At 38.4% G+C, this 26,348-nt stretch overlaps 1 protein-coding gene across 1 annotated transcript; it reads right to left on the bottom strand.

Moving 5' to 3' along the window:
* Positions 1–1,659: 1,659 nt before the first annotated feature.
* LOC104235413 (tubulin alpha-3 chain) lies at positions 1,660–4,537 on the bottom strand. The gene is made up of 4 exons (XM_009789170.2): positions 4,243–4,537; positions 3,010–3,244; positions 2,554–2,924; positions 1,660–2,463 (listed from the first exon to the last, which is right to left on the bottom strand). The coding sequence occupies exons 1-4, from the start codon at positions 4,333–4,335 to the stop codon at positions 1,807–1,809; spliced, it is 1,356 nt and encodes a 451-aa protein (XP_009787472.1). The 5' UTR covers positions 4,336–4,537; the 3' UTR covers positions 1,660–1,806.
* Positions 4,538–26,348: the final 21,811 nt, after the last annotated feature.

Genomic DNA, 26,348 nt, shown 5'->3' with positions numbered 1-26,348 from the left:
AACTGGTTTGGTTATTCATTTTATATTTAATTCGTTTGTCTAGCATTCTTAATTACTTATATTGAATCAATCCATGTATCCTTAAAATCACGTATAAATTCAGTTGTTATCCGTTTTAGGGGTAAACACATATAAAAACCAAACACTTCTCAATAAAAATATAAACAATGCAGAATTTTATATCAAGATTAATTTTCATTACTTTTCAAATCAAACCACCCTTAGAGACTATCTATGCGTTCACATTAGCAAATAGCTCCTAGACCATTTTGCTGCAAAAGTTTAAGGTTGTTATTTGCCATCAGTCAAAGATGATTACAACGCACACGAGCTGCCGCAAAATAGCGACTCTTATGTTTTCATAAACTTTCTCAAAGATGATGTCTCTGAAAACCAAGGAAACATCTTTTGGATTTGAGTGTTTTAGAAAAAGAAAAAAAAAAACTTTGTAATTTAGCAGCTCAGGCCCTTACTGAAGGCAATTAATATTACTTCCTCTTTGACCATGCACATCTACTTTTAATCCTTCTCTACCAATGATTTGTTTTAATTAGTATTTCATTTTGTCAAATATCATATGAGACAGAACTACCTAATTTGGACTAAGTTCCGTTAACAAGTGAAACTGTTATACTACTACATACAATATGAAAGTATTGTACATAATACTGTTCATTTGCTCTATTTTATGTGACACCCTTTTACATTAACTCTCTGCCCAATAGAAACAGATTTATACATATAATGAAATGGAGAGAGTAGTAAAATACTGATTCCTTACTTACTGTTTACATTACACCAAACCAATAAAAAGAGATCCTATAAATTCCTTTTTACATACATACTTATGACTCAATCATGGTAAAAATCTCTAATTAATACTTCCACCTTAGTTTTTGCTTCATGATTTGCTCCAAGAATCACAATTTTTCAATGTTCACACGATATTGGCAACAACTACAACTATATAGTCTAACCCTCCATCTGATACTAAATTCAACCAACTAGAGTAAGTCTACGTAATTTTCTTATTTTGTACTTATGCTTGTTGTTGTATTTTACTTCTTTCGGCTACAAAATAGTACTCCCTCCGGTTCACAATAAGTGACCAATTTATTTTTGGCACGCCCATTAAAAAAATATTAAATTTTATACAAAAATACCTAGTATGACTAAACTACCCTTAATTAAATATTTAATGGGAAAAGTAAAAAAACTTTTTGAGGGATATGTACATAAGGATAATTTTGTAAAAACAAATTGAATTTTTTCTTAATTATATAAATTGACACTTATTTTGAATCAAAATTAAAAAGCAAATTGGCCACTTATTATGGATCGGGGAGTAACTTTTTTATTGTTAAGTTGCTGGCTGAAGTGAAAGCTTGCGACTTCTTTTCAACGATTAGAAGTATATCATGGCCCAACAAAGAAATCAATCAATACTAGGTTTTAAATTCAAAAAATCTTCAATATGCCTCACCAAGGAAAGACTAACTTTCAGTTTAGTTATGTGCTAATTAAAATGTTTTAATGGAAGTATGTCTCTTTCTTTAAGATGGAAAGGGACCCAACAGCAGCAAAAATTGGTTGACTGGGCAATTTCATCAGGAATCACAAAAGCAGCCATAAGAAATCATATAGACCATGCACGAAATGTAAAGTAACCAGTCAAACGAACATATTTTGACTTCAACAACAGCATATTTCAGTTTACAAGACACAATAGGAAATACTAATTGCTAGGAGAGCAACAGAAAACCATCAACCAAACAGAAAACAAACACGTTAGACCACAATAGTCCCTCAATACTCATCTCCTTCATCACCCCCTTCTTCATCGTCAACTTCAGCACCAACCTCCTCATAATCCTTTTCCAGAGCAGCAAGGTCCTCACGTGCTTCACTGAACTCGCCTTCCTCCATACCCTCACCCACGTACCAATGCACAAAAGCACGCTTGGCGTACATCAGATCAAACTTGTGATCAATGCGCGAGAAGACCTCAGCAACACTGGTTGAGTTAGAGATCATGCACACAGCTCTTTGCACCTTGGCAAGGTCACCTCCAGGGACAACAGTTGGTGGTTGGTAGTTGATACCACACTTGAATCCAGTAGGGCACCAGTCAACAAATTGGATAGTACGCTTGGTCTTGATGGTGGCCACAGCAGCATTGACATCCTTTGGCACAACATCACCACGGAACATCAGGCAGCAAGCCATGTACTTACCGTGGCGAGGATCACACTTAACCATCATAGAAGAGGGTTCAAAGGCACTGTTTGTGATCTCTGCTACTGAGAGCTGCTCATGGTAAGCCTTCTCAGCTGAAATGACTGGAGCATAGGAGGAAAGCATAAAATGGATTCTGGGATATGGTACAAGGTTGGTCTGGAATTCATTCACATCAACATTCAAGGCTCCATCGAACCTCAAAGAAGCAGTCAGAGAAGAAATGACCTGCATTGGAAGCACAGAAATTACTATCTACAATTGAAGAAGAATATAGTGTGTACAACACAGCCCAGAATGATATGCACTCAATTATACTTGTGAAATAAGGCGGTTAAGGTTGGTGTAAGTGGGGCGCTCAATGTCCAGTGACCGCCTGCAAATGTCATAAATGGCCTCATTGTCAAGAAGAATTGCAACATCTGTGTGCTCAAGCAGCGAGTGAGTTGAAAGCACACTGTTGTAAGGCTCCACAACAGACGTTGAGACCTGTGGTGAGGGATAAATTGTGAATCCAAGTTTTGATTTCTTGCCATAGTCAACTGAGAGACGTTCCAGTAGAAGTGACCCAAGGCCAGAACCAGTGCCACCACCAACAGCATTGAAAACCAGAAAACCTTGAAGGCCAGTGCAGTTGTCTGCAAGCTTCCTAATGCGGTCCAAACAAAGATCAACTATTTCTTTCCCAACTGCAAACATGACAAAAAGATAACTACCAGCACATTATTGAGCTAAAAAAAAATAGGTAACATTGCATCAAGGAATAACGTTTACTTGTATAGTGGCCACGGGCGAAGTTGTTGGCTGCATCTTCTTTGCCACTGATGAGCTGCTCAGGGTGAAAGAGCTGTCTGTATGTTCCCGTCCTGACTTCATCAATGACAGTAGGCTCAAGATCTACAAAAACAGCACGTGGAACATGCTTTCCAGCTCCAGTTTCACTGAAGAAGGTGTTGAATGCATCATCACCACCTCCAATAGTCTTGTCACCCGGCATCTGGCCATCAGGCTACGGGAGAAGTGAAAGACAAGATTTTCAGTAATGCAGAATAAACAGGACTTCAAAATGGAAACTTGTACACAAGCACTATAGAATGCAGAGAATTAAATTGAATCTACACAATACTTCAATATATATTTCAACTATCAGTGAATCATATATGTTGGCAGACTAAATGATACATCGTACATTATCAGCAATTATACAGAAATTTGAAATAAAATGTAATAAAGGTCTTTCATCTTTGAAAGAACACAAGTTACCCCCTAGCATTCGACAAGGTTAAGGATGATTTCACAAAAAGAAATTACGTATTTCTGGCCCTTTTAAATACCAATTGATACATCAACCTATCTGTAACCAGCAAATAGGACATAAAGAAATAAGAAACAGAATTAGTTCTAAAATGTAAAGAAATAGGCATAGAATTTGCAATTTCAAGTGGATCTATAAGGAAAAAAATGAATTTCATTCCGATCTATCTAAAAGCAACTAGATTTATAGTCGCCATTTTTCAGTTCCAATAGATTTAGGGAGATAACAACGCACATCTAGTGCTCTGTAAACACGTACAGACATAACAATGCCATGAGCAAAAAATATACAAGTAATTATTATTCTGATATATTCAGGAACAAACAGATCTACATAAAACAGCAGGATCAAACAATTACCAAAATCAATTTCACTGACAGATTTATCGGCATTAATGTACCTATTTGCAGAAAGAACAATAGCGATAAGAACGTAAAGGAAACCAAGCAAAATTTTTCCTCAACTAGATCTATAAGATGATATCATACTTTTCATGAATATCTATTCTGAATCAACCTAGATCTATACAAAAAACGTCTTCAAATAGTTCTAACCGCCAGAATATGCATATATTAAAATAGAAATATAATATATATAAAAAAACTAAATTTCACAATGGATCTAAAATGTGCACGCATATATAAACAATTTTCAATTCGTATGCTTAAATTCAAACAGAACTATAAAAATACCTGAATGCCATGTTCGAGGCAGTAAAGTTCCCAGCATGCATTTCCGACCTGAATACCGGCCTGGCCAATGTGGATTGAAATGCACTCTCTCATTTTCACACTTTGTTTTTGTTTTGAATTCAGACAGAGAAAGTGTAGAAGGAGATTGGAATAGGAAACGGCGTTTATCAAGACGCCTTCCGAAAATTTTCAGATCTGGGTATCTGCTGAACTGAGGGAAGTTTATATAGGAATGCCAGAAATGGCTCTCCGAAAAAAAATCTAGGGACTGGAAAAAAAAGAAAAAATCTGAGGTGAAATGAAACTTACCGTGGTTACTATTTGAAAATTTGAAATATGAAAATAATCCGGGCACCGCGGTTTATCATTAATGCCATGCCAGCTAAGAGATTATCCTAGGAGTAATTTGCCAAGGTTGAGTTTTGATAGTAGTTACTTTATTCTGGCTAAGGTTGTTTGGATTGGCTTTTAAAAATTACTAATTTATAAGCTAAAAGTCAATAATAATAAGTTGGTAATATTCAACTTTTAGTTTTTGGCTTATTTTTGTACTTTTATGCCTAAAAGTAAGTATTTAGTCGTAAAACGGTACAACTAAATTTGTTGCGTGGTTTAAAGACAAGCAAACTGATTTGATCCAAATATAATAATGAAATAAGATTAAAAGTAAGACTTAGCAATTGGAATTGAAGAAGACGACAAGCCTAGCTTCGAGCGCAATGTCTCCGAGGACAGAAATAAGAGCAATATAAAAAAGAAAATAAAGTTATTTAATTGAGAGTGAAAATGAAATACAACATATATTTTGCCAAGAATTCCGTGCCTTACAATGGCTGTTGAGCCTGCTATTTATAGCTTTACTTAGGAAAACAAGATCCTAGGATCAAGCCCCGCTTAAATTATAATAGAGGAGTCATTGATGAATATGTAATGGCAGGTCATAAATGCAAATATTCTCTACAACGTCTGCCCATTTAATGTTAGAGAATATTCTTCATTGAATGTTATCCGATGGCAAATACTCGATCTGCTCCTATTGATCATGCTCCCTTTGGGGTTTATCCTATGTTAATTGCAGTTGTTGTTCCCAGTACTGGTTGTTACTTGATTCGCCTTTTGCCTGTCTTCGATTCCATGTGTCATGCTATCATTCGATCATTTATTATAAACCGATTTTATCATATGCAGATAGTCCCCCTGCTTTCTGGTGACATATCATTGTGTCACCGGAAAGTTGGTGAAGATCCCTTTCTTGGCGGAAAATCTCAAGAACAGTCTCTGACGCTTGAAAGGACGCACGTATTCTTGCATTTAATACCCCGAACACGTGTTGCCCCACGATTCAGCAATATTTTCGCTGGTTCTCGATGTAATCATGACCACAATTTTTGTCGTCTATATTTCTACTTTACACTCATTAGTTTACCTCTTTCACTTCCAAGATTCCCATAAGTTTATCATCTTCTCTCTCAATGTCCTCTTGCTTCGAGAACTTTCATCTTCTCTAACTTTTCCTAAAAATCTTACTGCCTTTTACTACCATGGCTTCTTCTACTGCATCTTTTAGAAACTCTGAACTTCTCTTCAGCGGAGGCCTGAAGAGAAACAAAGACAAAGAAGATGATGTTGATTATGAGCCTCACATTGTGAATACCATCATACCCAAACACTTGAGTACTGCTAACGACTTCAAAGAGAAGTTCCCATTAGCATCGCTACAGACTTGGGCCGTTAGTAGGTACCCCTCCTCTATTCGACCTTTCAGTATCCCCACCGTAAAGGAGGAGTACAACTGCCCTAACCTCAATATCCTCGCCCCCGATATGATAGAGTGAGTTACCTTCATCAAGGAGGATTTTTCGTACGTCTTCGTTTTCCTTAGGGATGAGTGAACGGCTCGACCCCGTAATTTTGGAGTTTTGCCACCGGTACCGGGTCTGCTTGGCACAGTAAGCCCATCTATATGGAGAATGATGTATTGTCTACGTCAATTGTGCACAGAGACTAGGAAAACCCTAACCCTGACACACATGATGAATCTCTACTCCCCCTAAAATTTTCGTTGGGGAGTAATAAACTTCAGCAAACATGGTCATCACGCTCTTCTCACCAGCGTGGACAATGACAATGATCGCGGGTGGATGGTGCGATTTGTCATCATCGCGGCCAGGAACATCGTCCCAACCACCGCTATGCCTTTTCCTGAGTAGTGGAATCGTTTTCATAAGTTTCTGATTCATTTCATTCCTTCGTGAAAAGATTGTTTTCTGTTATTGTTAACCTCTTCCTTTTTTTTTGTTTCAGATACCCGATGGGAACCACCACGAGTTCAAGGCCTGGACCAGTGGGTTCAAAAGATTCTGGAAATTACAACACCAGAATCCTGATGATGGAAGGAGATAGCTCCCAAATATGGGTGGAAGGCCAAGAACCATGGTAAACCGAGTCCTACTTCCTTTTATCTTTTTATGAACATAAATAACTTTTGCTAACTTTATTTTTTGCTTAGTTCAGGACTCCGGTAGGGCTCTGTCACCTGCCCCAAGGTCGACATTTTAACCGACCCCGAGGAATCCGTGAGGGTGCTATAAAGTGCCTTTGCTTGAAGCAGTGCACACAGACCTACTTTCGGTGAAGGTGCTTCTTCTCTGAGTCCCCATCCAGAGAACAAGCAACCAAAAAGATTACGTTCTTCCTCGGCAGGGGCTCAAAATAAAAAAATAAAGACAACAACGACCGAGCTGGCCACAGTGGTTGTTGTGAAAGATGAAGAAGCTAGTGATGAAGTGGCTTGGCTCCCGTCCAAAGGAGAAAAATGGCTTCATCAACTCAACCGGACTCTTAGCCAGGAGAGCTTCAAAATCCGACCACAGATGAGGTCCAAGCACTTTGGGGTGAGATGGATATAGTAGAGGATGTTGATTCTCGCTTTCCAACCCCTGTTGCTATTTCTGGTCAAAGGAGCTTGGACCCCGGGCCTCTTTTGCCTTCGAACACTGAGCAACCAGTAATCAGCGTTGTTCCTTCCATAGCTACTTTTTAATCTTCAACACTAACAACTTCACGCCCCTCAACACCAGCTATACCTTCGCCACCAGCACCCAATACATCTCCTCAACCGGCAACAAACGTTCGAGAGGAGGGTGTTTCTCTTTCCCAGTCCTCCCACCATGGGAATTTGGGGTACAATTACTCATCGCCTTCCTCAGATTCTCGAGGGAGAAGGAGTGCTACTCTTTCGGTTTTGAAGAAGTGTCATCTGCTGTCCAAGACGGTGGAGCTTTCGAACTACCTGAAGCCACTGGCTTCAGAGAAAGATAGGAAGAAAATACACTCCCTTTCGGCAGAGTGCTTGTTGAATAATGCTATGCATAATGCGGTAGCGGTACTGTACGTACTTTCTTATCACTTATTTTCTATTTATCTGCTGTAACGGGATTTCTAACCTTGATATTCTTCTTTACAGGCCGATTTACTTGCTTCTGAGGGCGTGTAGAAATTGATCCTTGATAAGCAAGGACTCGCCTCCGAACGGGATCAACTATTGGCCTAAAAGGACGACCTTGTTGTGTGCCTCCCGGTGTTGGAGGCAAAAGGTGTTGAGGCGGGTGAATGGGACCTATTGCAGCAAAGTAAATAAGAAGTGATGGCACATAGCCAAGAAGCCACTTAATTATATGCACAACTTCAAGAAGCTAAGGCTAAGTGGGTTGAGCTACAAGATATTGTGCTTGCTGCTGCCGAGCGCGAGTCTGCCTCCGAGGAACAAGTGAATAACTTGAAAGTAGCCTTGAGATCCAAAACCGAGGAGGCCAATGCCACCAAGGAGAAGAGGGCCAAAATAGAATAGAGATTTAATAAGATCATGGAGCAAAATCAGATTCATCTATCTACAACTCGTGATCTTGATTCTAGCCTCGGTGCTATAAGATCCGAGAGGGACGACCTTCAAGCTGAGGCTGATAGACTTAAGGCAAAGCTCCAGTATCAAGAAGATTCCCTCGTATTTAAGAATACGTACGCTATGTATCATATGAGGAGGAAATCCTTGGAAGAGGCTAAAGCGGGCATCGTCAAGGCCCGAGAACTAGAGCTAACTGCTTAAGAATGTCTTCCTGCTTGGCATGTTGCAACTGACTCTTCGAGCACCAGTTTTGAGTATTCTGGAACTGAAGGGTAGGTTGAAGAAGGTGATGATGAAGTTCCAGGCCCTGAACAGCAGCTGATCCGCCTTCTTTCATGGGGAGGGGGTGGGTAAAGACCCCCCTCTCCCTTCGGGTTCCGGTGGCGATAATGCTTAGATTTTTTCTTCCTTCCCTTTTGTTTTTATTTTTATTTTTGTACTTTGTAATTATGCCAAACTTTTCACCAAGTTTGGCACTTTGATAAATAAAGAAGAATTTTTCTTAAGTGTTGTGCAAAATACATTCTTTTTGCATTGAATTAGTTAAAGCTTCGGGCATACTTTCATCCGATAGCTTCTAATTCCGGACATAAAGTCTTCCGAAATCAACCTTTTACTATGAGGGTTTCATAAGAGAGGGCCTTCTTATGCTTATGGTGCTCTTGAAGAGGACGTCTCATGTTCATTCTGGCACAAGCATTTGAAGTTTTCTGTTAACTTTCAAATGATAAAATCAAATCATCGTTTGGACAAGAAACAAGAAAAAAATAACAACAACAACAACAATAAACCCAGTTTGATCCCAACAGGTGGGGTCTGGGAGGGTAGTTTGTACGCAGACCTTATCCCTACCTAATGCAGGTAGAGAGGCTGTTTTCAATAGACCCTCGGCTCAGGAAGGACAAGAAGAAGAACTGGAAATCAAGGAAGGACGAGAAAAGAAAGGGGGAATAAAGGATAAGTAGTACCAAATAATAGCAGCATGGAATACAATAACCTAAGGCGAACACGACCACATAACGTAATAGAAATCTAAAAATATGAAGGGACATGCATGCTACTAAGACTATCAGTGAACAACTATAAACTACCTACTAACCTTCTACCTTAATCCTCGACCTTCACACCCTCCTATCAAGGGTCATGTCCTCAGTGAGCTGAAGCAGCGTCATGTCATGTCTAATTACCTCTCCCCAGTACTTTTTAGGCCTACCTCGACCTCTTCCCAAACTCTCCATAGCCAACCTCTCATACCTCCTGACAGGAGCATTAATGCTTATTCTCTTAACATGTCCGAACCATCTCAGCCTCGACTCCCGCATCTTGTCCTCTATGGAGGCTACTCCCACTTTATCCCGGATAGCTTCATTCTTAATCCTATCTCTCCTCGTACACCCACACATCCATCTCAACGTTCTCATCTCTGCTACTCTCATCTTCTGCAGGTGGGAGTTATTGTTTGGCCAACACTCAGCCTCATACAGCATAGCTGGTCGAACCACCACTCGATAAAACTTACCTTTAAATCTTAGCATCACATTCCTATCACACAAAACACCGTAATCGAGCCTCCACTTCATCTATCCCGCTCCAATGCGATGTGTGACATCTTCTATTCATTTTCTAAAGGAAAAAAGAAACTACCAATACATGTGGCCAACTTATACAACTTATTTTTACGGGGTTGGTCATGCAGTCCCTGGTCTCGATAAGATATTATTATTCTCAATTCTTGTAGTCCTCAATTTTCATGGAATTTTTGTTGTTGTATCTTATACTTTTACCCCTCCAGTGTTGGAATGCGAAGCATGTGAATTGTAACATTGGAGGTCTTGTTTCATTTGTGAAAACAACTCGTGAACGGTTAAATAGCTTTTGGTTTGGCAAGTTTTGCTTCCCATTAGGAACTTGCCATCGAGCCAAAGATTATTTAACCATCTCATAGCGATTTATCATTTCAATACCGTATCATTTAAAGTTCTTAATCTTCCCGATGTCGCTTTTTCCAAGTATGCTTTCTGTTGCCTCCTCGTTAAAAACCTCGCTAGAAAAACCCGGTTGGGAAAAAATTGGTCATTAAGGGAAAATAGTGCAGCATATATTTCTGTATTGATATAATCTGTCAGCAGTAATACCTTTTGAGGTGAGTCACATTCCAATTGTTGGACAATTTATCTCTATCTTAATTTTCCAACTCGTACGACCCTTTATCGGTGACAGCTGAAACCCGACAAGGACCTTCCCATGTTGGACCCAGCTTCCCAGAGTTGATTTTCCGAGTGCTCTGAATCACCTTTCTCAAAATCAAGTCTCCTACTTTGAAGCAACAAATATTGGCCCTCCGATTATAATATCTTTCCATCATTTGCTTTTGAGCCACCATCCTCACATATGCCAAGTCCCTACGTTCATCGAGCAAATCTAGCTTCACCAGCAGTTAGGGCTGCTTATCGGGCGGATTGGGCGGTTATTTACTCTTAATGGTTTGGCTTATTGATTATCAGCTTTTAAATATATTAATTTGCTAGCCACCCGATAAGATATCAGGCAGATTAGTATCGGTTTAGCTCTTATCGGGCGGTTTATCGACCTAATTCAATCTATATTGCGTGCATTAATTATTTGCTGATTGCCTAGCATACAAATTCAGAATAGGAAATTACAGATGAGTCCAAATATACATATGTCTATTAACGCCTACATTACATCCACTATGTTAAATCAACAATATTGAGCAGACTACACAGATTCCAGAGAACCCCTATGTTACTCAGGAAGAAAAGTTCACTACCTTAAATGACAGAGGCAACTATACTCAGACCAAATATAACAAAAGATACATATAGCTAAAAGAAAAAAACAAGCTTAGACATTCACAAACGATGGTACACGATATTTCATCCCCTTTTATTCTTCCTAGCAAATCCAACTGCAGAAAGAAATATGGACAAAAATCCCCCCATTCTGCTTGCCATTATTTAAATTATCACTTGAATCCCGCAAATTGCTTATCAGAGACCAGTCAGTCTCAAAATCAGGTTCATATACACATTGTTGCATGGAACGTAGGAGCTCAGATGCCTTGTTAAGATTATTCTGGGAGCGATACATGTTGATCAGCAATGAACACGTTTCCCTGCTAGGGATTTCACCTAGCTGAATCATTGAATCAAGTTGTTTTTCTGCCTCTTCAAGTTGTCCTCATTCACTTAAGCTCTTGATTAGAATGCTCCAAGTGTTTATGCTAGGCGAGTTAGCGAGAGGGAGTCGAAAAGATAGAGAGGCGAGTCGGCGAGAGGGAGACGATGGCTAGGCGAGAGGGAGAGGTAGACAGTGGCGAGAGGGCGAGATGGAGTAGGCGTAGGGTTTCTGTTCTGATTATTTAGGAATTAGGTGTTAGAACTTAGAGATAGAGTACTGGAAGAGTGGAAGACTAAAGTGTATGTGTTTTTGATATTTAATATATATATGGATAAAAATAAATTTTATATGTATATATATATATATATATATATATATATATATATATATATATATATATATATATATATATATATATATATAACGGATTATTCATTAAGAAAATTGAATAATCCGCCCCCAAACGATAAGCCGTTAATAAAAAAATTTCAATCTGTTCCCCGTCTGTTAAACCGTTAACCCAATACCAATATGCCATTAAGCTTTGGTTTCAGTTAGATTTTTTGGTCTCGGATCGGTTTTGAACACCCCTACCAGCAATGCCTCATTTTTTGCTTCTTCATTTGCTTAGGAAAACCTTAAAGTTGGCTCCCCTGCTTCTACTGGTACCAAAGCTTCTGCGCCATATACGAGAGAGAAAGGAGTCTCTCACGTGCTCGATTTTGCCGCCATCTGATATGCCCATCTTTGGGCATTTGCCTTTAGGAACTTCTAACCTCTTTTTGAGATTTTGGAAAATCACCTTAATGGTTGAATCCGCATGTCTATTGGCGCTCGGATGATACGTGAAGATGTAATCCTCTTGATTTTCAAATATTCAGAAATTTTGTGACTTTTGAGCCTTTGAATTATGGTTCTTTGTCGCAGGCAATCTCCTTCAGGATTCTGAATCGGCAGATTATATGGTCCCATAAGAAGTCGACCAATTCGCGCTCACCGGTCATTTGGTAAGGACCTGCTTCAACTCATTTCTAGGACCCAATGGCGGTAGACCAACTATATCCATCTTGCCGGTTGGTGTACCAACTATGTATAGCCCTGACATTTATCGCATTTCTAAACGAACATCTTTGCATGTTGTTCCATCCAGGATCAATAGTATCCTGCCCTAACCAGCTTTAGTACCAACGAATCTGCACCGAAATGGTTTTCGCAAAATCCTTCATGGACTTCTCTCATCACGTAGTCTGCCTTCGAGGCTCCCAAACATCGAGCCAATGGACCATGGTACAATCTTCTGTATAATTGCCCATCCATGAGGCAGTAACAAGTCGCTTTGGTGCGTAGTGCCCGGGACGCCTTCGGGTCTTCGGGCAATTTGTTATGCCGCATATGTGTGACAAACTTATTCCTCAAGTCCCAGACTAGGTTGGTTGAATTGACTTCACAATAACCATCCACATCCAGTATCGAATATATAAGTTGAACGACGGTTCCGAAGTTAGATCCTTTCATCTCCATAGACGACCCCAAATTAGCAAATGATTCTGCTTCCACGTGCTCTTCTCTTGGAATGTGTATGATCGACCATTCCCTGAATCGTGCAAGTAGTGCCTGAACCTTGTTCACATACTGTTGCATATGTTCCTCCTTTGTATCAAAAATCCTGTACACTTGGTTTACTACCAGCTGGGAATCACATTTGATCTCGATGACCTCGGAGCCAAGTCTCCGGGCCAGTTCAAGTCCTGCAACTAAAGCATCATACTCGCTTTCATTGCTAGTTTATAGTACAATCTCAATGGCCTGCCTCAGGGTTTCTCCCGAGGGTGTGACTAGAACTACCTCAAGCTCGGACCCTTTTACAATGGAAGCTCCATCTGCAAACAAGGTCCAAAGTCTTGTGTCGTTTCTGACACCAGTATTGCCTCTTTAGCAGCTAGGGGCATTAAATCGGGACTAAAATCAGCTATGAAGTCAGCCAAAACCTATCACTTGATCGCAGTCCTAGGCGTGTACTCAATGTCAAACTAACTAATTTCGATTGCCCATTTAGCCAAACGGCCTGACAACTCAGGCTTGTGAAGAACATTCTTCAAGGGAAAGGTTGTCACAACGACTATCATATGGCATTGAAATTAAGGCCTAAGCTTTCAAGAGACAAGTATGAGAGCTAAGCCAGTTTTTCGAGGTGTGGATAGTGAGTCTCCGCACCCGACAATATTTTACTAACATAATAGATAGGAAATTGTGTACCTTCTGCCTCTCGGACTAAAACGACACTTACCGCTACTTTCAAGACCACTGGATATATTAGCAATTGTTCGTCTTCCCCCGATTTTGATAGTAACGAGGGCCATGATAGGTACCGTTTCAAGTCTTTGAAGGCCTGCTGGCATTCCGGAGTCCATTCCAAATTATTCTTCTTTTTCAGAAGTGAGAAGAAGTGATGACATTTTTCCAAGGATCATAAGATGAACCTGCTTAAATCGGCCAATCTTGGTTAACCTTTGCACTTCTTTTACGCTAGTTAACTAGTCCGGGATGTCTATGATGGCTTTGATTTTATCAGAATTTGCCTCAATCCCTCTTTATGAGACCAAGAACCCCAAGAACTTACCAGAGCCAGCCCCGAAAGCACATTTTTCCGGGTTGAGTTTCATGTTATGATTCCTCAAGATATCGAAGGTTTATTTGAGGTGTTTCAAATGATAACCTGCATTCAAAGACTTTACTAACATGTCATCAATATAAACTTCCATTGTTTTGCCTATTTATTTCTCAAACATCTTATTAACGAGCCTGTGATAAGTGGCTCCGACGTTCTTAAGCCCAAATGCCATAACATTGTAACAATATATGCCAAAATTCGTTATGAAAGATGTTTTCTCCTGATCCTTTGGGTTCATCTTGATTTGATTGTAACCAGAGCAGACATCAAGGAAACACATTAACTCATGCTCGGTTGTTGCATCAATCATTTGATCAATGTTTGGCAATGGGAACGAGTATTTAGGGCATTCCTTATTCAAGTTCTTATAATATAGCACATTCTAAAATTGTTATTCTTCTTTGGAAATACAACTTCATTAGCTAACCATTACGGATATTTTACCTCCGGGATTGAACCGATGTCGAGTAGTCGAGTTACCTCTTCCTTAATAAACATGTTTCTGGCCTCGGCTAATGGGTGTTTCTTTTACCTTATCGGTGGGAAGTTCGGATCCAGCTTAGCTTGTGCACGACCACCTATAATGGGATACCTATCATATCTGAGTGTGACCATGCAAAACAATCTATGATAGCTTTAAGGAAATTAATAAATCCTGGCCTGAGTTCAGGAATAGGTCCTGTTCTCAAGTGAAACTTCCTTTCCAAGAATTCTTTAAATAAAGCCACTTGTTCGAGTTCTTTTGCAGTGGACTTGGTTGCATCTGTTTGCTCCACTACCTGAAAGTATCTCGGTATCTGGTGGGATTCCGATGACTCCTCGGCTTTATCATCTTCGTTTGGCTAGGGAGAAGGCATCAGTTCCTGTAATTGCTATTTGTTGGGCTTCTTCCCTTTGTTGCTGGAAACCGACAATGCGTTCATCTCTCTTGATGCCGGTTGATCTCTTTTTATCTGCTTGATTCTTTCCAAGGTTGGGAATTTTAACAATTGATGATATGTTGAGGGCAGAACCTTCATCTCATGTATCCACGGCCTTCCGAGGATTATGTTGTAACCCATGTTGCCATCTACCACTTTGGTTAAGGTGGTCTTCATTATCCCTTCGGCATTCGTGGGCAGTAGGATCTCTCCTCGGGCTGTTGCACTTGCCAAGTTAAACCCAACGAGGAGCTTTTTTACCGGAATGATACTTCGGGTTAAGTTTGATTTTTCCAACACTCTCCATTGAATGATGTTGGCCGAGCTTCTTGGGTCAACCAAAATACGCTTAATATTGAAATCTAAGACATTGAGAGAAATTACTAGTGCATCATTATATGGCAGAAGAAGTCCATTGGCATCTTCTTCCGTGAATGTGATGTCATCTTTTGCGACTTCCTAGAGTCTCTTCTTGTGGGTCACTAATATCTTTATTTTCTTGACCTCCGAGAAGGTTACACCATTAATTTCATTTCCTTCGAAATCATGTTGATAGTCAACTGAGGGGAGTCTTCTGTTGTCTTCGAAGGCTCCGTATTGCCCGTCTACAACCGTAATTGTTCTTGGCTCGGTCACTCAAGAACTCCCTGAGATGGCCATTCTACAACAACGTCGCCACCTTTTCACACAAATGCCGCCAGTTCCAGTTCTGTGGCTGCGAGTCCCATGATATTTGTACCATAAGTTAGGATCCCTATGTCTAGGATTAGATCTGATTGGCTTCAGGGATCGTGCTTCTTTGATATTCCTCATCACCGATACCAACTCCACTATGCTAATGTTGAAGTTGTAATCTGATAACCTGGGATATATGGAATACCAGGCCCCCAATACCTCATCTTCTTGTAACAACCTGTTGTTTCCAGCCACGACCAGTTCTTCTATTGGGAGCAAACCTATCCGAGGATTAGAACCCTTTGCTGCCCGTTCTTTGGTTCTCTCGTATGGAAGGAAATGATCTTTAGAAGATCGGCGATCCGCATTGAAATTGCCTCTGAAGTTATCCTAGTTCTTGTCTCGATCTCGTCCCTTGGTTGATGCTGGGAACCCGAGTTGATCGTCTTCTATCCTTATTTTTGACTCATAACGGTTATGGACATCCGCCCATGTGGTCGCTTGGAATTCAAGAAGGCTTTCCTTTAGCTCTTAAGAGGCATCAGAACTCCTTGGATTTAAACCCTTTGTGGCCTCCGCTGCCTACTCATCTGGTACAACCGGCAGCAACATCCTCTCTTTCTAGAATCTAATTATGAACTCCTGCAGCAATTCGGACTCATCGTGTGTGATCCTAAATTTGTTCGTCTTTCTGACTTGGACATTTCTTGCCCGGCATGGGCCATAATGAATGAATCTGTAAGCATTTCGAAAGAGTCAATTAAATATTCGGGTAAGAGTGAACATCATGTCAGGGCCCCTTTGTGAGGGTTTCACCAAACTTCTTCAGTAGGACTGATTCGATCTCATGTTTGGCCAAATTGTTCCCATTCACAGTCATGGTATAAGTTGTGATGTGCTCCTGTAGATCTGAAGTCCCATCGTATTATGGTATGTCCGGCATAGTGAATCTCTTCGAAATTAATTTTGGCACCGCTGTAAAGCCCCAAATTTTTTTTACTAACTATTATGTTCTCGCTCAATCTCTAAGTTGGACACAAAGGTGTGTGAAAAGTTATGAAGGTATAAGATACATAAATATTATGTTTAGACGATTGAATGGATGGTTATAAGAGTAGAAAAGTAAATTGGAATACATTGGAGATGTTTAAGGGATGAAAATGGACTTAGCCGCACGTGACCTAAATTTCAATGAGCATATCTATCTATATATGATGAATTGAGATTTTAGATATATATCAAAAGAAATACCTTGAAGTCTAGTTCCTAACACTTCAAATCGTTCGTCATTTGGATATTCCTATTAAAAGTTATAAGTATTTTACTAAAAACTATCCTGTCAGAAAAATGGGCCGCATTTTGGGCGCCCAGGGGTGCGCCAGATGTGAATCAAAACGCCAAAATCAGAAGTAATTTTATTTTGAGAGTTTTGGGTGGTGCTAGGCGCGGACCGTGATGTCGAAGGCATGAATTTGAAACAAAAGGGACGGGGAGAGAGAAAATAGCCTCATTCTTTAAAGATTAAATCTCCCCTCTCATCCTCAAGTCATCCAATGGTTCTCATACTACCAAAGGTGAGTTTTCAATGCGATTAACGTTAGAATACTACTTTCTAACATCAATTCTAACAATATTCCATCAAAAAATTGCTAGATTCTCAACAAGAACTCAAGAGCATAGTCTCTCCGCTAACTTAGGGCTTCATGATTCAAGGTAAGTTTCTGTTACACCCCACAATATTACAATGATGTTACATTCTGCAGTATTATATTACGATGATATTAAGCCTTGCAGTATTACATTATGATAATGTTACGCCTTGCAGCATTACATCACAGTGTGTTATGCTTCGCAGTATTAAGTTATGACGATGTTGCACCCTGTAGTATTGTACGTTGAATTTTTTGTAAGGTAATTGACATCAGTCCAAGGAAAAGATTATTTGGAGATTATAAGGATTATAAGTGATGAGTAAATTCGTGAAGGTGAGCGGGGAAGCAAGTCGAAGAAAATGAATTTCGCCGAAATTTAGCATTTTGGGATAAAATACGGCCCGAGTTAAAATGCCCGGTATTTATGGACTAGTACCATACAAGGTACCACATGGCCATGATAGTAAGGTATGTGAAAAGTGAGTAATATTTTAAGTAAGTGAAAATAATTCTTAATTATACAGGTAATTGGTTAATTACTGGATAACGGGACATTACCTAATTAACTAATAAGTGGATAAAGTTTAATAAATTCCACCCCCTCTAATGTGGCAGCTAACCACATTGTAAAAAAATGACTAAATCATTTCTTTGATAGGTGGCAATTAAATAACAAAGGAAAGGAAACTACATGTCTTGTGAATTATTACACAGTTCAAAGACCTTAAAGTTTGGCAAAAACCCAAAAACGTTAGCCTTTTTGTTCATGTCTTCAAGAGATTAGTTTTCTTTAGCTATTTCAAAAACATTCATCAATCAGAACCTTAGGACTTTTACAATTCCAAAGGGCATTAGCGTTTTACAATCCAAAAACATTAGCTACTTCAAAGCTTTCAACAATTAAAACGTTAGAACAGTGATGATTCGAGCTCCTATAAAGAATATTATATAGATTTTTTTCTACTCCAGGTATGTTAAGGTTATCCCTTATTTTTTTTTTGGCATGATCTATACGACACAACGAAATGAGCAAATGCACAAATTCCATAAATGACTCTATTCACAGAAGTATTAGAGATATCTATGTTCTTGAATTTCCATGTGTCATAAGATTCTATCACTTGTTCATGGGTCTCAGAAAAATACGAAAGTTCAAAAGCGTTTACTTTATGAAATTACTCAAAAGCAAATTGGTCTTATGACATTCCCAAAGGTTTTATTAACGTACTTTTCATGCATTGCATTCATGTACATTGACCCATGGCTAGATGGCGTTATATACGCGTATATATATATATATATATATATATATATATATATATATATATATATATATATATATATATATATATATATATATATGTATGTATATATGTATATATATGTATATGGGAAAGGTTATGGTGTTATATACGCACCACCACCTGATCAGCTGGTATACGTTGATGATTTTGCCTACAATGGCCGAAATGATTTGATAGGATGACTTCAGAGGCTTGATGATATTATCAATACATGTACCTATGCACGACATGACATTCATATGAATATGCATGACACTATAAGTATTTCATGATTTAGAGAGTTATCCAGACTTACAGGTTAAGTCATTTACTCTATGTTTCTTCCATGTCTGTTATGTACTTATTTATGTGCCTTACATACTCGGTACATTATTCATACTGACATCCCTTTTTGCCTGGGGATGCTACGTTTCATGCCCGCAGGTCCCGATAGACAAGTCAAGAGCCCTCCAAATATGCTATCAGCTTAGCGGAAGATGTTGGTGCGCTCCATTTGCTTTGGAGTTGCTTGATTGGTTAGTATGATTTAGACATGTATTGTTTGGTATGGCGGGACTCTATTCTAACCTTTATGAAAATTATGTATTCTTAGAGGCTTGTAGACAGATGTCATGTATGTAAAAGATTGTATGACCTTGTCGGCCCATGTTCAGTACACGAGTGGCTATTTTGGTCTTATAGGCCGTACTTCATATGTATAAGTTTGTATTCCCTCATGCTTTACTCCAGTTCATTTACCTATGATAGAATGATATGAAAGATACGTTACGTTGGTACTCGATTGAGTAAGGTACCGGGTGCCCATCGCGGGTCGTCGATTTGGGTCGTGACAAAAGTGGTATCAGAGTAGTTCTATCCTGAGGAGTCTACAAGCCGTGTCTAGTAGAGTCTTATTTATGGGTGTGTCGTGCACCACACTTATAAACAGGAGGCTAGAAGGCATTTAGGACTATCACTCTTTATTCTTACTCTAGATTGTGTGGTAGAGCTCACTTATAAGAATTCAAATTTTGAAATTCTATTTTATTCGTAATAAGATGATACCTACATCTGGAAAGAAGGTTGGAAAGTGAGATAGTTGTGGAAAAGCTGAGTTAGAGGAATTCAATTTTTGTATGATGCTTATGATAAGTAAATGTGAGGTCTTTAGTAGATCATGGGTATACTGAAAGGTGTAAACTTTCGGATAAGAAACCTTAAGGCAAGAATGCCTATCCACCTTTATGGTGAAAGACAATGAGAGATTAAGAAGATAAATACAAGTTTCAACAAGCAAAAGAAGCAAGATGAAGAAGGGTACGAGGCGCCCAGTTAATGAAGGTTAACAATGTTTATAATTCAGGCAGAGGAACATAAGCTTTTTGAGTTATATTCAACAGTAACAAGAGGTATGTACAATTGGTCACACCCATTTCAGTTATGCCCTATGGGTGTTAACAAGTATAGTTAAGAGAAGGACGTGATATCAAGATCCGACTGGGGTTAGGGTAGCCCAAATTTGTGAATGGATTACTTGTATCAATTAGCATTGCCGAAGGATATTGCAAATGCGCTAATAGATCTCCTTGTGAGACACCCAGATGGTGCGCTCTAGAATATTACAATTAGATGTGAATACTAGCATGATCAAAAAAAAAATTCAGATGATAGGCACTGAAAGCCTGGAAAGGATAAATATTACCTTAGCGTGACTCTCGTCCCTAGTAGAGCGGGGACATTGAGCAACCCGAAGAGCCGATGAATGAAGCAAGGAAAGCTAAAAGCGAAAGAATGTCGTGTTGAAATTTTCACAAGAAAAGGGATATGCAAAAATATTAGTAGAGTAATGAGAAGAGAGATAAGGAAGCATTATGAATAAGGTGTGATACATGGATAACAACGGTAGGAAAAAAAACAACAAGAAGAAATGTCAGTATCACAGAGTCTAGTCAAGTGAATAAAGAGACGAGAGGTGACATGTTTTAGGACAACAAAAGAGTATATGCCATAAAGTCATATCATCATCTCAAGGAATAAGTTCGTGACTCTAACGTGATTACCAGAAGGGAGAATTAAACCCCAGAATAATAGAAATCAGTATAGGTTAGTGAACAAGATAAACTAAACATGAATTGGGGACTGAGTGATTTGATAACGGTCGGCATCATGAGAACTTTAGATTGTTTTCTAGCGATAATAAAATGGATAAAAGAAGAAGATTCATGAGAAACTCAAAGAATGGTCATTCAGAAAGACACTTTCCTAAAGCAAGCAATGTGAGTAAAGTTAAGCTTAAACGACTGTATGTGCCAGTTACACTAAATGTCACCATTGCGAGTGAGGAATTTTGTTATCCTTGGTACAAAAGTATTACCGTAAGTGAGTAAGGGTTATCGATGATGTGAAAGGACGCCAAAGATGAAGAGGAAAAACATCTATAGGTAGGTTGTCATAGCTCCAAGTCTTAGTACTCCCCTAAAGGGAGAATATGGAATGATAAAGGAAGAATGGGATAAAAATGAGAAAGGGATGAGATTGCACTTATCCAAATGTTACAGATATGCTATGATTCTAGGACCTTATGTAAGCACAAAGTCAAAAAAAAGGGAAGTAAGGGTTCCTGCTCGGGATATTATTGATAGATAAGGAGCCAATACGTGAGGTAAGTTAAGACAAGGAACACAATCCAAGAAAGATTACGCAGAATATGGATATGAGAATGGGCTGACGAGTAATTAGTAGTTGATTCAGGAAGAGCCTAGTCATGACTAGACAAGAAGTTACAGACAAATCAGCAGATCATGCAAGATAAATGTAGTAAACCTCAACATGGAGAATTCAGCCTTGCAGTAATGTCATTATAATACTTGAGATATATTCAAATAGGAGTCGGGGTAGTTAAAGGTACCGTGTGGGTGTTATGGGGATAAAAGAAAGTGTCACTGGGAAGGCAGTCAAAATGTCAGTTTAGAAGCAACCCTACAAGCACAAGGGCACGAAGGTAAGCAACTACGGATAATTATAGGCAAGGAAGGACATCAAAAGGGTTCGAAATAAGCTCACAGCTTTATGAGGGTCAAGGGTTCTCCCTAAGTACTACAACGAAAGACTAGCTGAGGAAATAAAGAAGAAGGTTTCAACTTAAGCACTACGACCTAAAAAGGAAAATGGTCGTGTAACAACAGTCTCGCAACAACATTGTAAGCACTCCAAAGAAAGTGGCACCTACCGTGGTTAATGAACGGGAAGTAAAATTAAAAGTAATATTCGAGATCATATGAGTTGCACGAAAACTCTGGTATATGTAAGCACTAAGATGAGCTAAGTATGGATGCAATAAGGGGGTAGAAAGACAAGGAAAAGTAATAGCTTACGTTGAAAGAAGGCTAAAATAGAACGAAAGAAATTATTCGATCAATGATCCAAAGTTGGTTATGTTATGAACACACTTAAGGGTTTAGAGTTTTATACATGCAGCATATACAGCCGTAGAAGATTCTGGTATACGTTAAAAAAAATTTGAGCCCAGGTCATAAACAAAAGATTAAATTATTAAAGGATTGTATCACGCATATTCCTCAGCGCCCATGAAAGGCTAAATAGAATAAATAATACCAAGAACCACAGATCGGAAGATAGCTTAAGCCAATGTATAGGCCGATCAGAAAAAGGAGGAAACTAAAGAGTTACACCACCCAAGTAAATCAGGAATTTGATTATTGGACCTAGAAAAATAGAAATATCGTGATCGAGAACATTGCAGGATCTCCCTTAAAATCAGAGGTACGAGAGAGATAGTATAACAATCATAGTCTATAACGGCTCTATGATAAAGCCAGTTAAAAAAAAGTAATAGCCTCATATGAAGTCAGTATAAAGCTCCCACCGGATTGTAGTATTATAATAGAGCTTCAAGTGGTGGTGTGAATCATACCTATATGGAAGGGAGGTTATGAAAGAGATAGAAGATATGATGCGAGATTTTAAGTAAGTAAGGTAAAGGTGAACAACGTACGAGATACTCAAATGCAAAAAGTTGTGAATAGTCCATACTTCGGATAGAAGGCTAAAAGCGCGGGGATCCAATAACCGGGAATGATAGAGACATCGTCAGCGACATGTCTTCCAGCCTATGGTTTATAAGTACTGAGAAATCTAGTTAAGAGAGTAGAGAAGGGTTAGAGACGATGTGATGTCTCGTTTGACATTCCAGAATAACATAAGGAAATCTATGGTGCAAGCAAACTGAAGGAAAATTACGAGTAGTATAAATGGATATGTATAGGTCGCAAGCTAAAGTATGGTATAGCGACAAAGTTTTAAGAAAACACGAGTAAGGATAAGGAAAGGCAAGTGAAAAGGTGATGAGAATGGATAAGTCCTCAAGATTATGTCCATAAAAACAAAAGAGATAATGGTTTCTCTAAGTTATTGAAAGTTCAGTATAGCCTAAATGAACTCAAATGAGTCTAAGATTAATAGCATTTAGAAAGAATGAAATGCTGACCTGGTAATAAAATGAGGGCGTAATTGTGACAGATAAAGGATGACGTTTGGGATTTCATTTAAATAATGATTTGAAAAAAAGAAGAAGAATAGAAGGAGAAAAGATTTCACTGACGACACGAGATTAGGATACCCCCATAAGGTGAATCACATTGAGACACTATGAAATATGATTATGGAAATCACTTCAAATATTCCTCAATGCAACGTAAGCCCTAGCAGCAATGTATTACGTAAGAAGTTTCAAGTCTTCAAGTGGAGGATTGTAGATCAACATTGAGGTGAATCAACAATGGACAGATACAAGTTACAAAGTATGACATAAGATTATGCTATCCTTCTTAAGATGAACGGTAATGAAAGAGCATTAAAGGACTGAGATTTATGCCTAAAGGATGGGCAACAAAAATAACGGGGAGTTTGGTAAGCATACCTCAGTACCGATAAATTGAAGTAAAAATTATGGTATAATATGACCCATGTTGATGTATTAAATCCATAAGAATGGATAACCAGATCTATGAAATAAGATATGGCCATATTCGCAAGTTCTACAAAGTATCGAGCGAAGAACTTCAGTATACCTATAGATGCCCAAAGAGGCATCCTATTAAGCCTTGTATATGTTTACAAAGTAAGGCCTAGAGATTGACTAAAAGCTAAAAGGAAAAAGGAAAGATGAATCACATAAGCACACTTACAAAGCCAGGGTCATACATGCCACATGACAAGAGGTAGCAGCAGTTGCAAGATTAGAAAGATTTCGACCACAAGTTATGATATGAGCAAGAAGACTAAACGGGGGAATACCCTAGACTTTGGATTCATTCACAGAGAAACTGCTTAAATGGCAAGGAGAGTATTAAGGTATTCACAAGAGCTATAAGTTATGAAAATGATAAGAGCATCAGTCAATATTCGAGGACGAATGTTCCAAAGGGGAAAATGATGTTATACCCCACAATATTACGATGATGTTACATCCTGGAGTATTATATTACAATGACATTAAACCTTGCAGTATTACATTACTATGATGTTATGCCTTGAAGTATTATATTATGATGATGTTATACCTTGCAGTATTACATTACGGTGATGTTATGCTTCGCAGTATTAAGTTACGACGATGTTGCACCCTTTAGTATTGTACGTTGAATTTTTCGTAAGGTAATTGGCATCATTCTAAGGAAAATATTATTTGTAGATTATAATGATTACGAGTGATAAGTAAATTCGTGAAGATGAGAGGGGAAGCAAGTCGAAGAAAAATGAATTTCGTTGAAATTTGGCATTTTGGGATAAAATACTGCCCAAGCTAAAATGTTCAGTATTTATGGACTAGTACCATACAAGGTACCACATGGCCATAATAGTAAGGTATGTAATATTTTAAGTAAGTGGAAATAATTCTTAATTATATGGGTAATTGATTAATTATCGGGTAACGAGACATTACCTAATTAACTAATAAGTGGATAAAGTTTAATAAATCTCACCCCCTCTAACGTGGCAGCTAGCCACATTGTAAAGAAATGACTAAATCATTTCTTTGATAGGTGGCAATTAAATAACAAAGGAAAGGACACTACATGTCTTGTGAATTATTACACAATTCAAAGACATTAAAGTTTGGCAAAAACCCAAAAACGTTAGCCTTCTTGTTCATGTCTTGAAGACATTAGTTTTCTTTAGCTATTTCAAAAACATTCATCAATCAGAACCTTAGGACTTTTACAATTCCAAAGGGCATTAGCATTTTACAATCCAAAGAACATTAGCTACTTCAAAGCTTTCAACAATTAAAACGTTAGAACAGTGACGATTCGAGCTCCTACAAAGAATATTATACGGATTTTTCCCTACTCCAGGTATGTTAAGGCTATCCCTTGTTTCTTTTGGCATGATCTATACGACACAAACGAAATGAGCAAATGCACAAATTTCATAAATGACTCTATTCATAGAAGTATTAGAGATATCTATGTTCTTGAATTTTTGTGTGTCATAATATTCTATCATCTGTTCATGGGTCTTAGAAAAATACGAAAGTTGAAAAGAGTTTACTTTATGATATTACTCAAAGGCAAAATGGTCTTATGATATTCCAAAGGGTTTTATTAACGTACTTTTCATGCATTACATTCATGTACATTGACCCATGACCAGATGGCGTTATATATGCATATATATATATATATATATATATATATATATATATATATATATATATACATGGGATATGGGAAAGGTTATGGCGTTATATACGCACCACCACCTGATCAGCTGGTATACATGATAATTTTGTCCACAGTGACCGAAATGATATGATGGGATGCCCTTAGAGGCTTGATGATGTTATGAATACATGTACTTATGCATGACATGACATTCATACGTATATGCATGACACTATAAGTATTTTATGATTTACAAAGTTATCCAAACTTACAGGTTGAGTCATTTACTCTATGTTTCTTCCATGTTTGTTATGTACTTATTTATGTGCCTTACATACTCGGTACATTATTCGTACTGACGTCCCTTTTTGCCTGGGGATGCTGCGTTTCATGCCCGCAGGTCCCGATAGACAGGTCGAGAGCCCTCCAAGTATGCTATCAGCTTAGCGAAAGATGTTGGTGCGCTCCATTTGCTTTGAAGTTGCTTGATTGGTTAGTATAATTTAGATGTGTATTATTTGGTATGGCGGGACTCTGTTCCGACCTTTATGAAAATTATGTATTCTTAGAGGCTTGTAGACAGATGTCATGTACGTAAAAGATTGTATGGCCTTGTTGGCCCATGTTCAGTACAAAAGTAGCTATTTTGGTCTTATAGGCTGTACTTCATATTTATAAGTTTGTATTCCCTCATGCTTTACTATGGTTCATTTACCTATGATAGAATGATATGAAAGATACGTTATGTTGGTACTCGATTGAGTAAGGTACCAGGTGCCCGTCGCGGCCCATCGGTTTGGGTCGTGACAGTTTCGTAACCGTTTTAAACCATAATTTTTAGAGAGGTTTATGGTTGATATTTATTCCTAGAAACTACTACAAAAACTTAGATTAATGACGAACCCCAGAAGGAGAGAAGAACCAAACCTAGGGTTTTTATATTTTGGTATTGATTTTTAAATTAACTATGTATAGATTTGTTTGGTGAGTTGAACCCATTGGATTGGAGCAAACGAAGGTATTCAAAAGCAAGGAATCAAAATGAGTAGAGACAATGCTTTTACTAAAGTTGTCTTCTCATAAAGATCATATCATAAGTTATTGTTAGACTGTATAGGACGTTAATGTGGGCTCTGAATGGAATGAATGGACTCACATTATACATTAGAATTGT

This window comes from Nicotiana sylvestris, chromosome 10 (genome assembly GCF_000393655.2).
Source record: "Nicotiana sylvestris chromosome 10, ASM39365v2, whole genome shotgun sequence".
Classification (NCBI taxonomy): Eukaryota; Viridiplantae; Streptophyta; class Magnoliopsida; order Solanales; family Solanaceae; genus Nicotiana; species Nicotiana sylvestris.
This window is presented reverse-complemented; position numbering and strand designations above follow the sequence as displayed.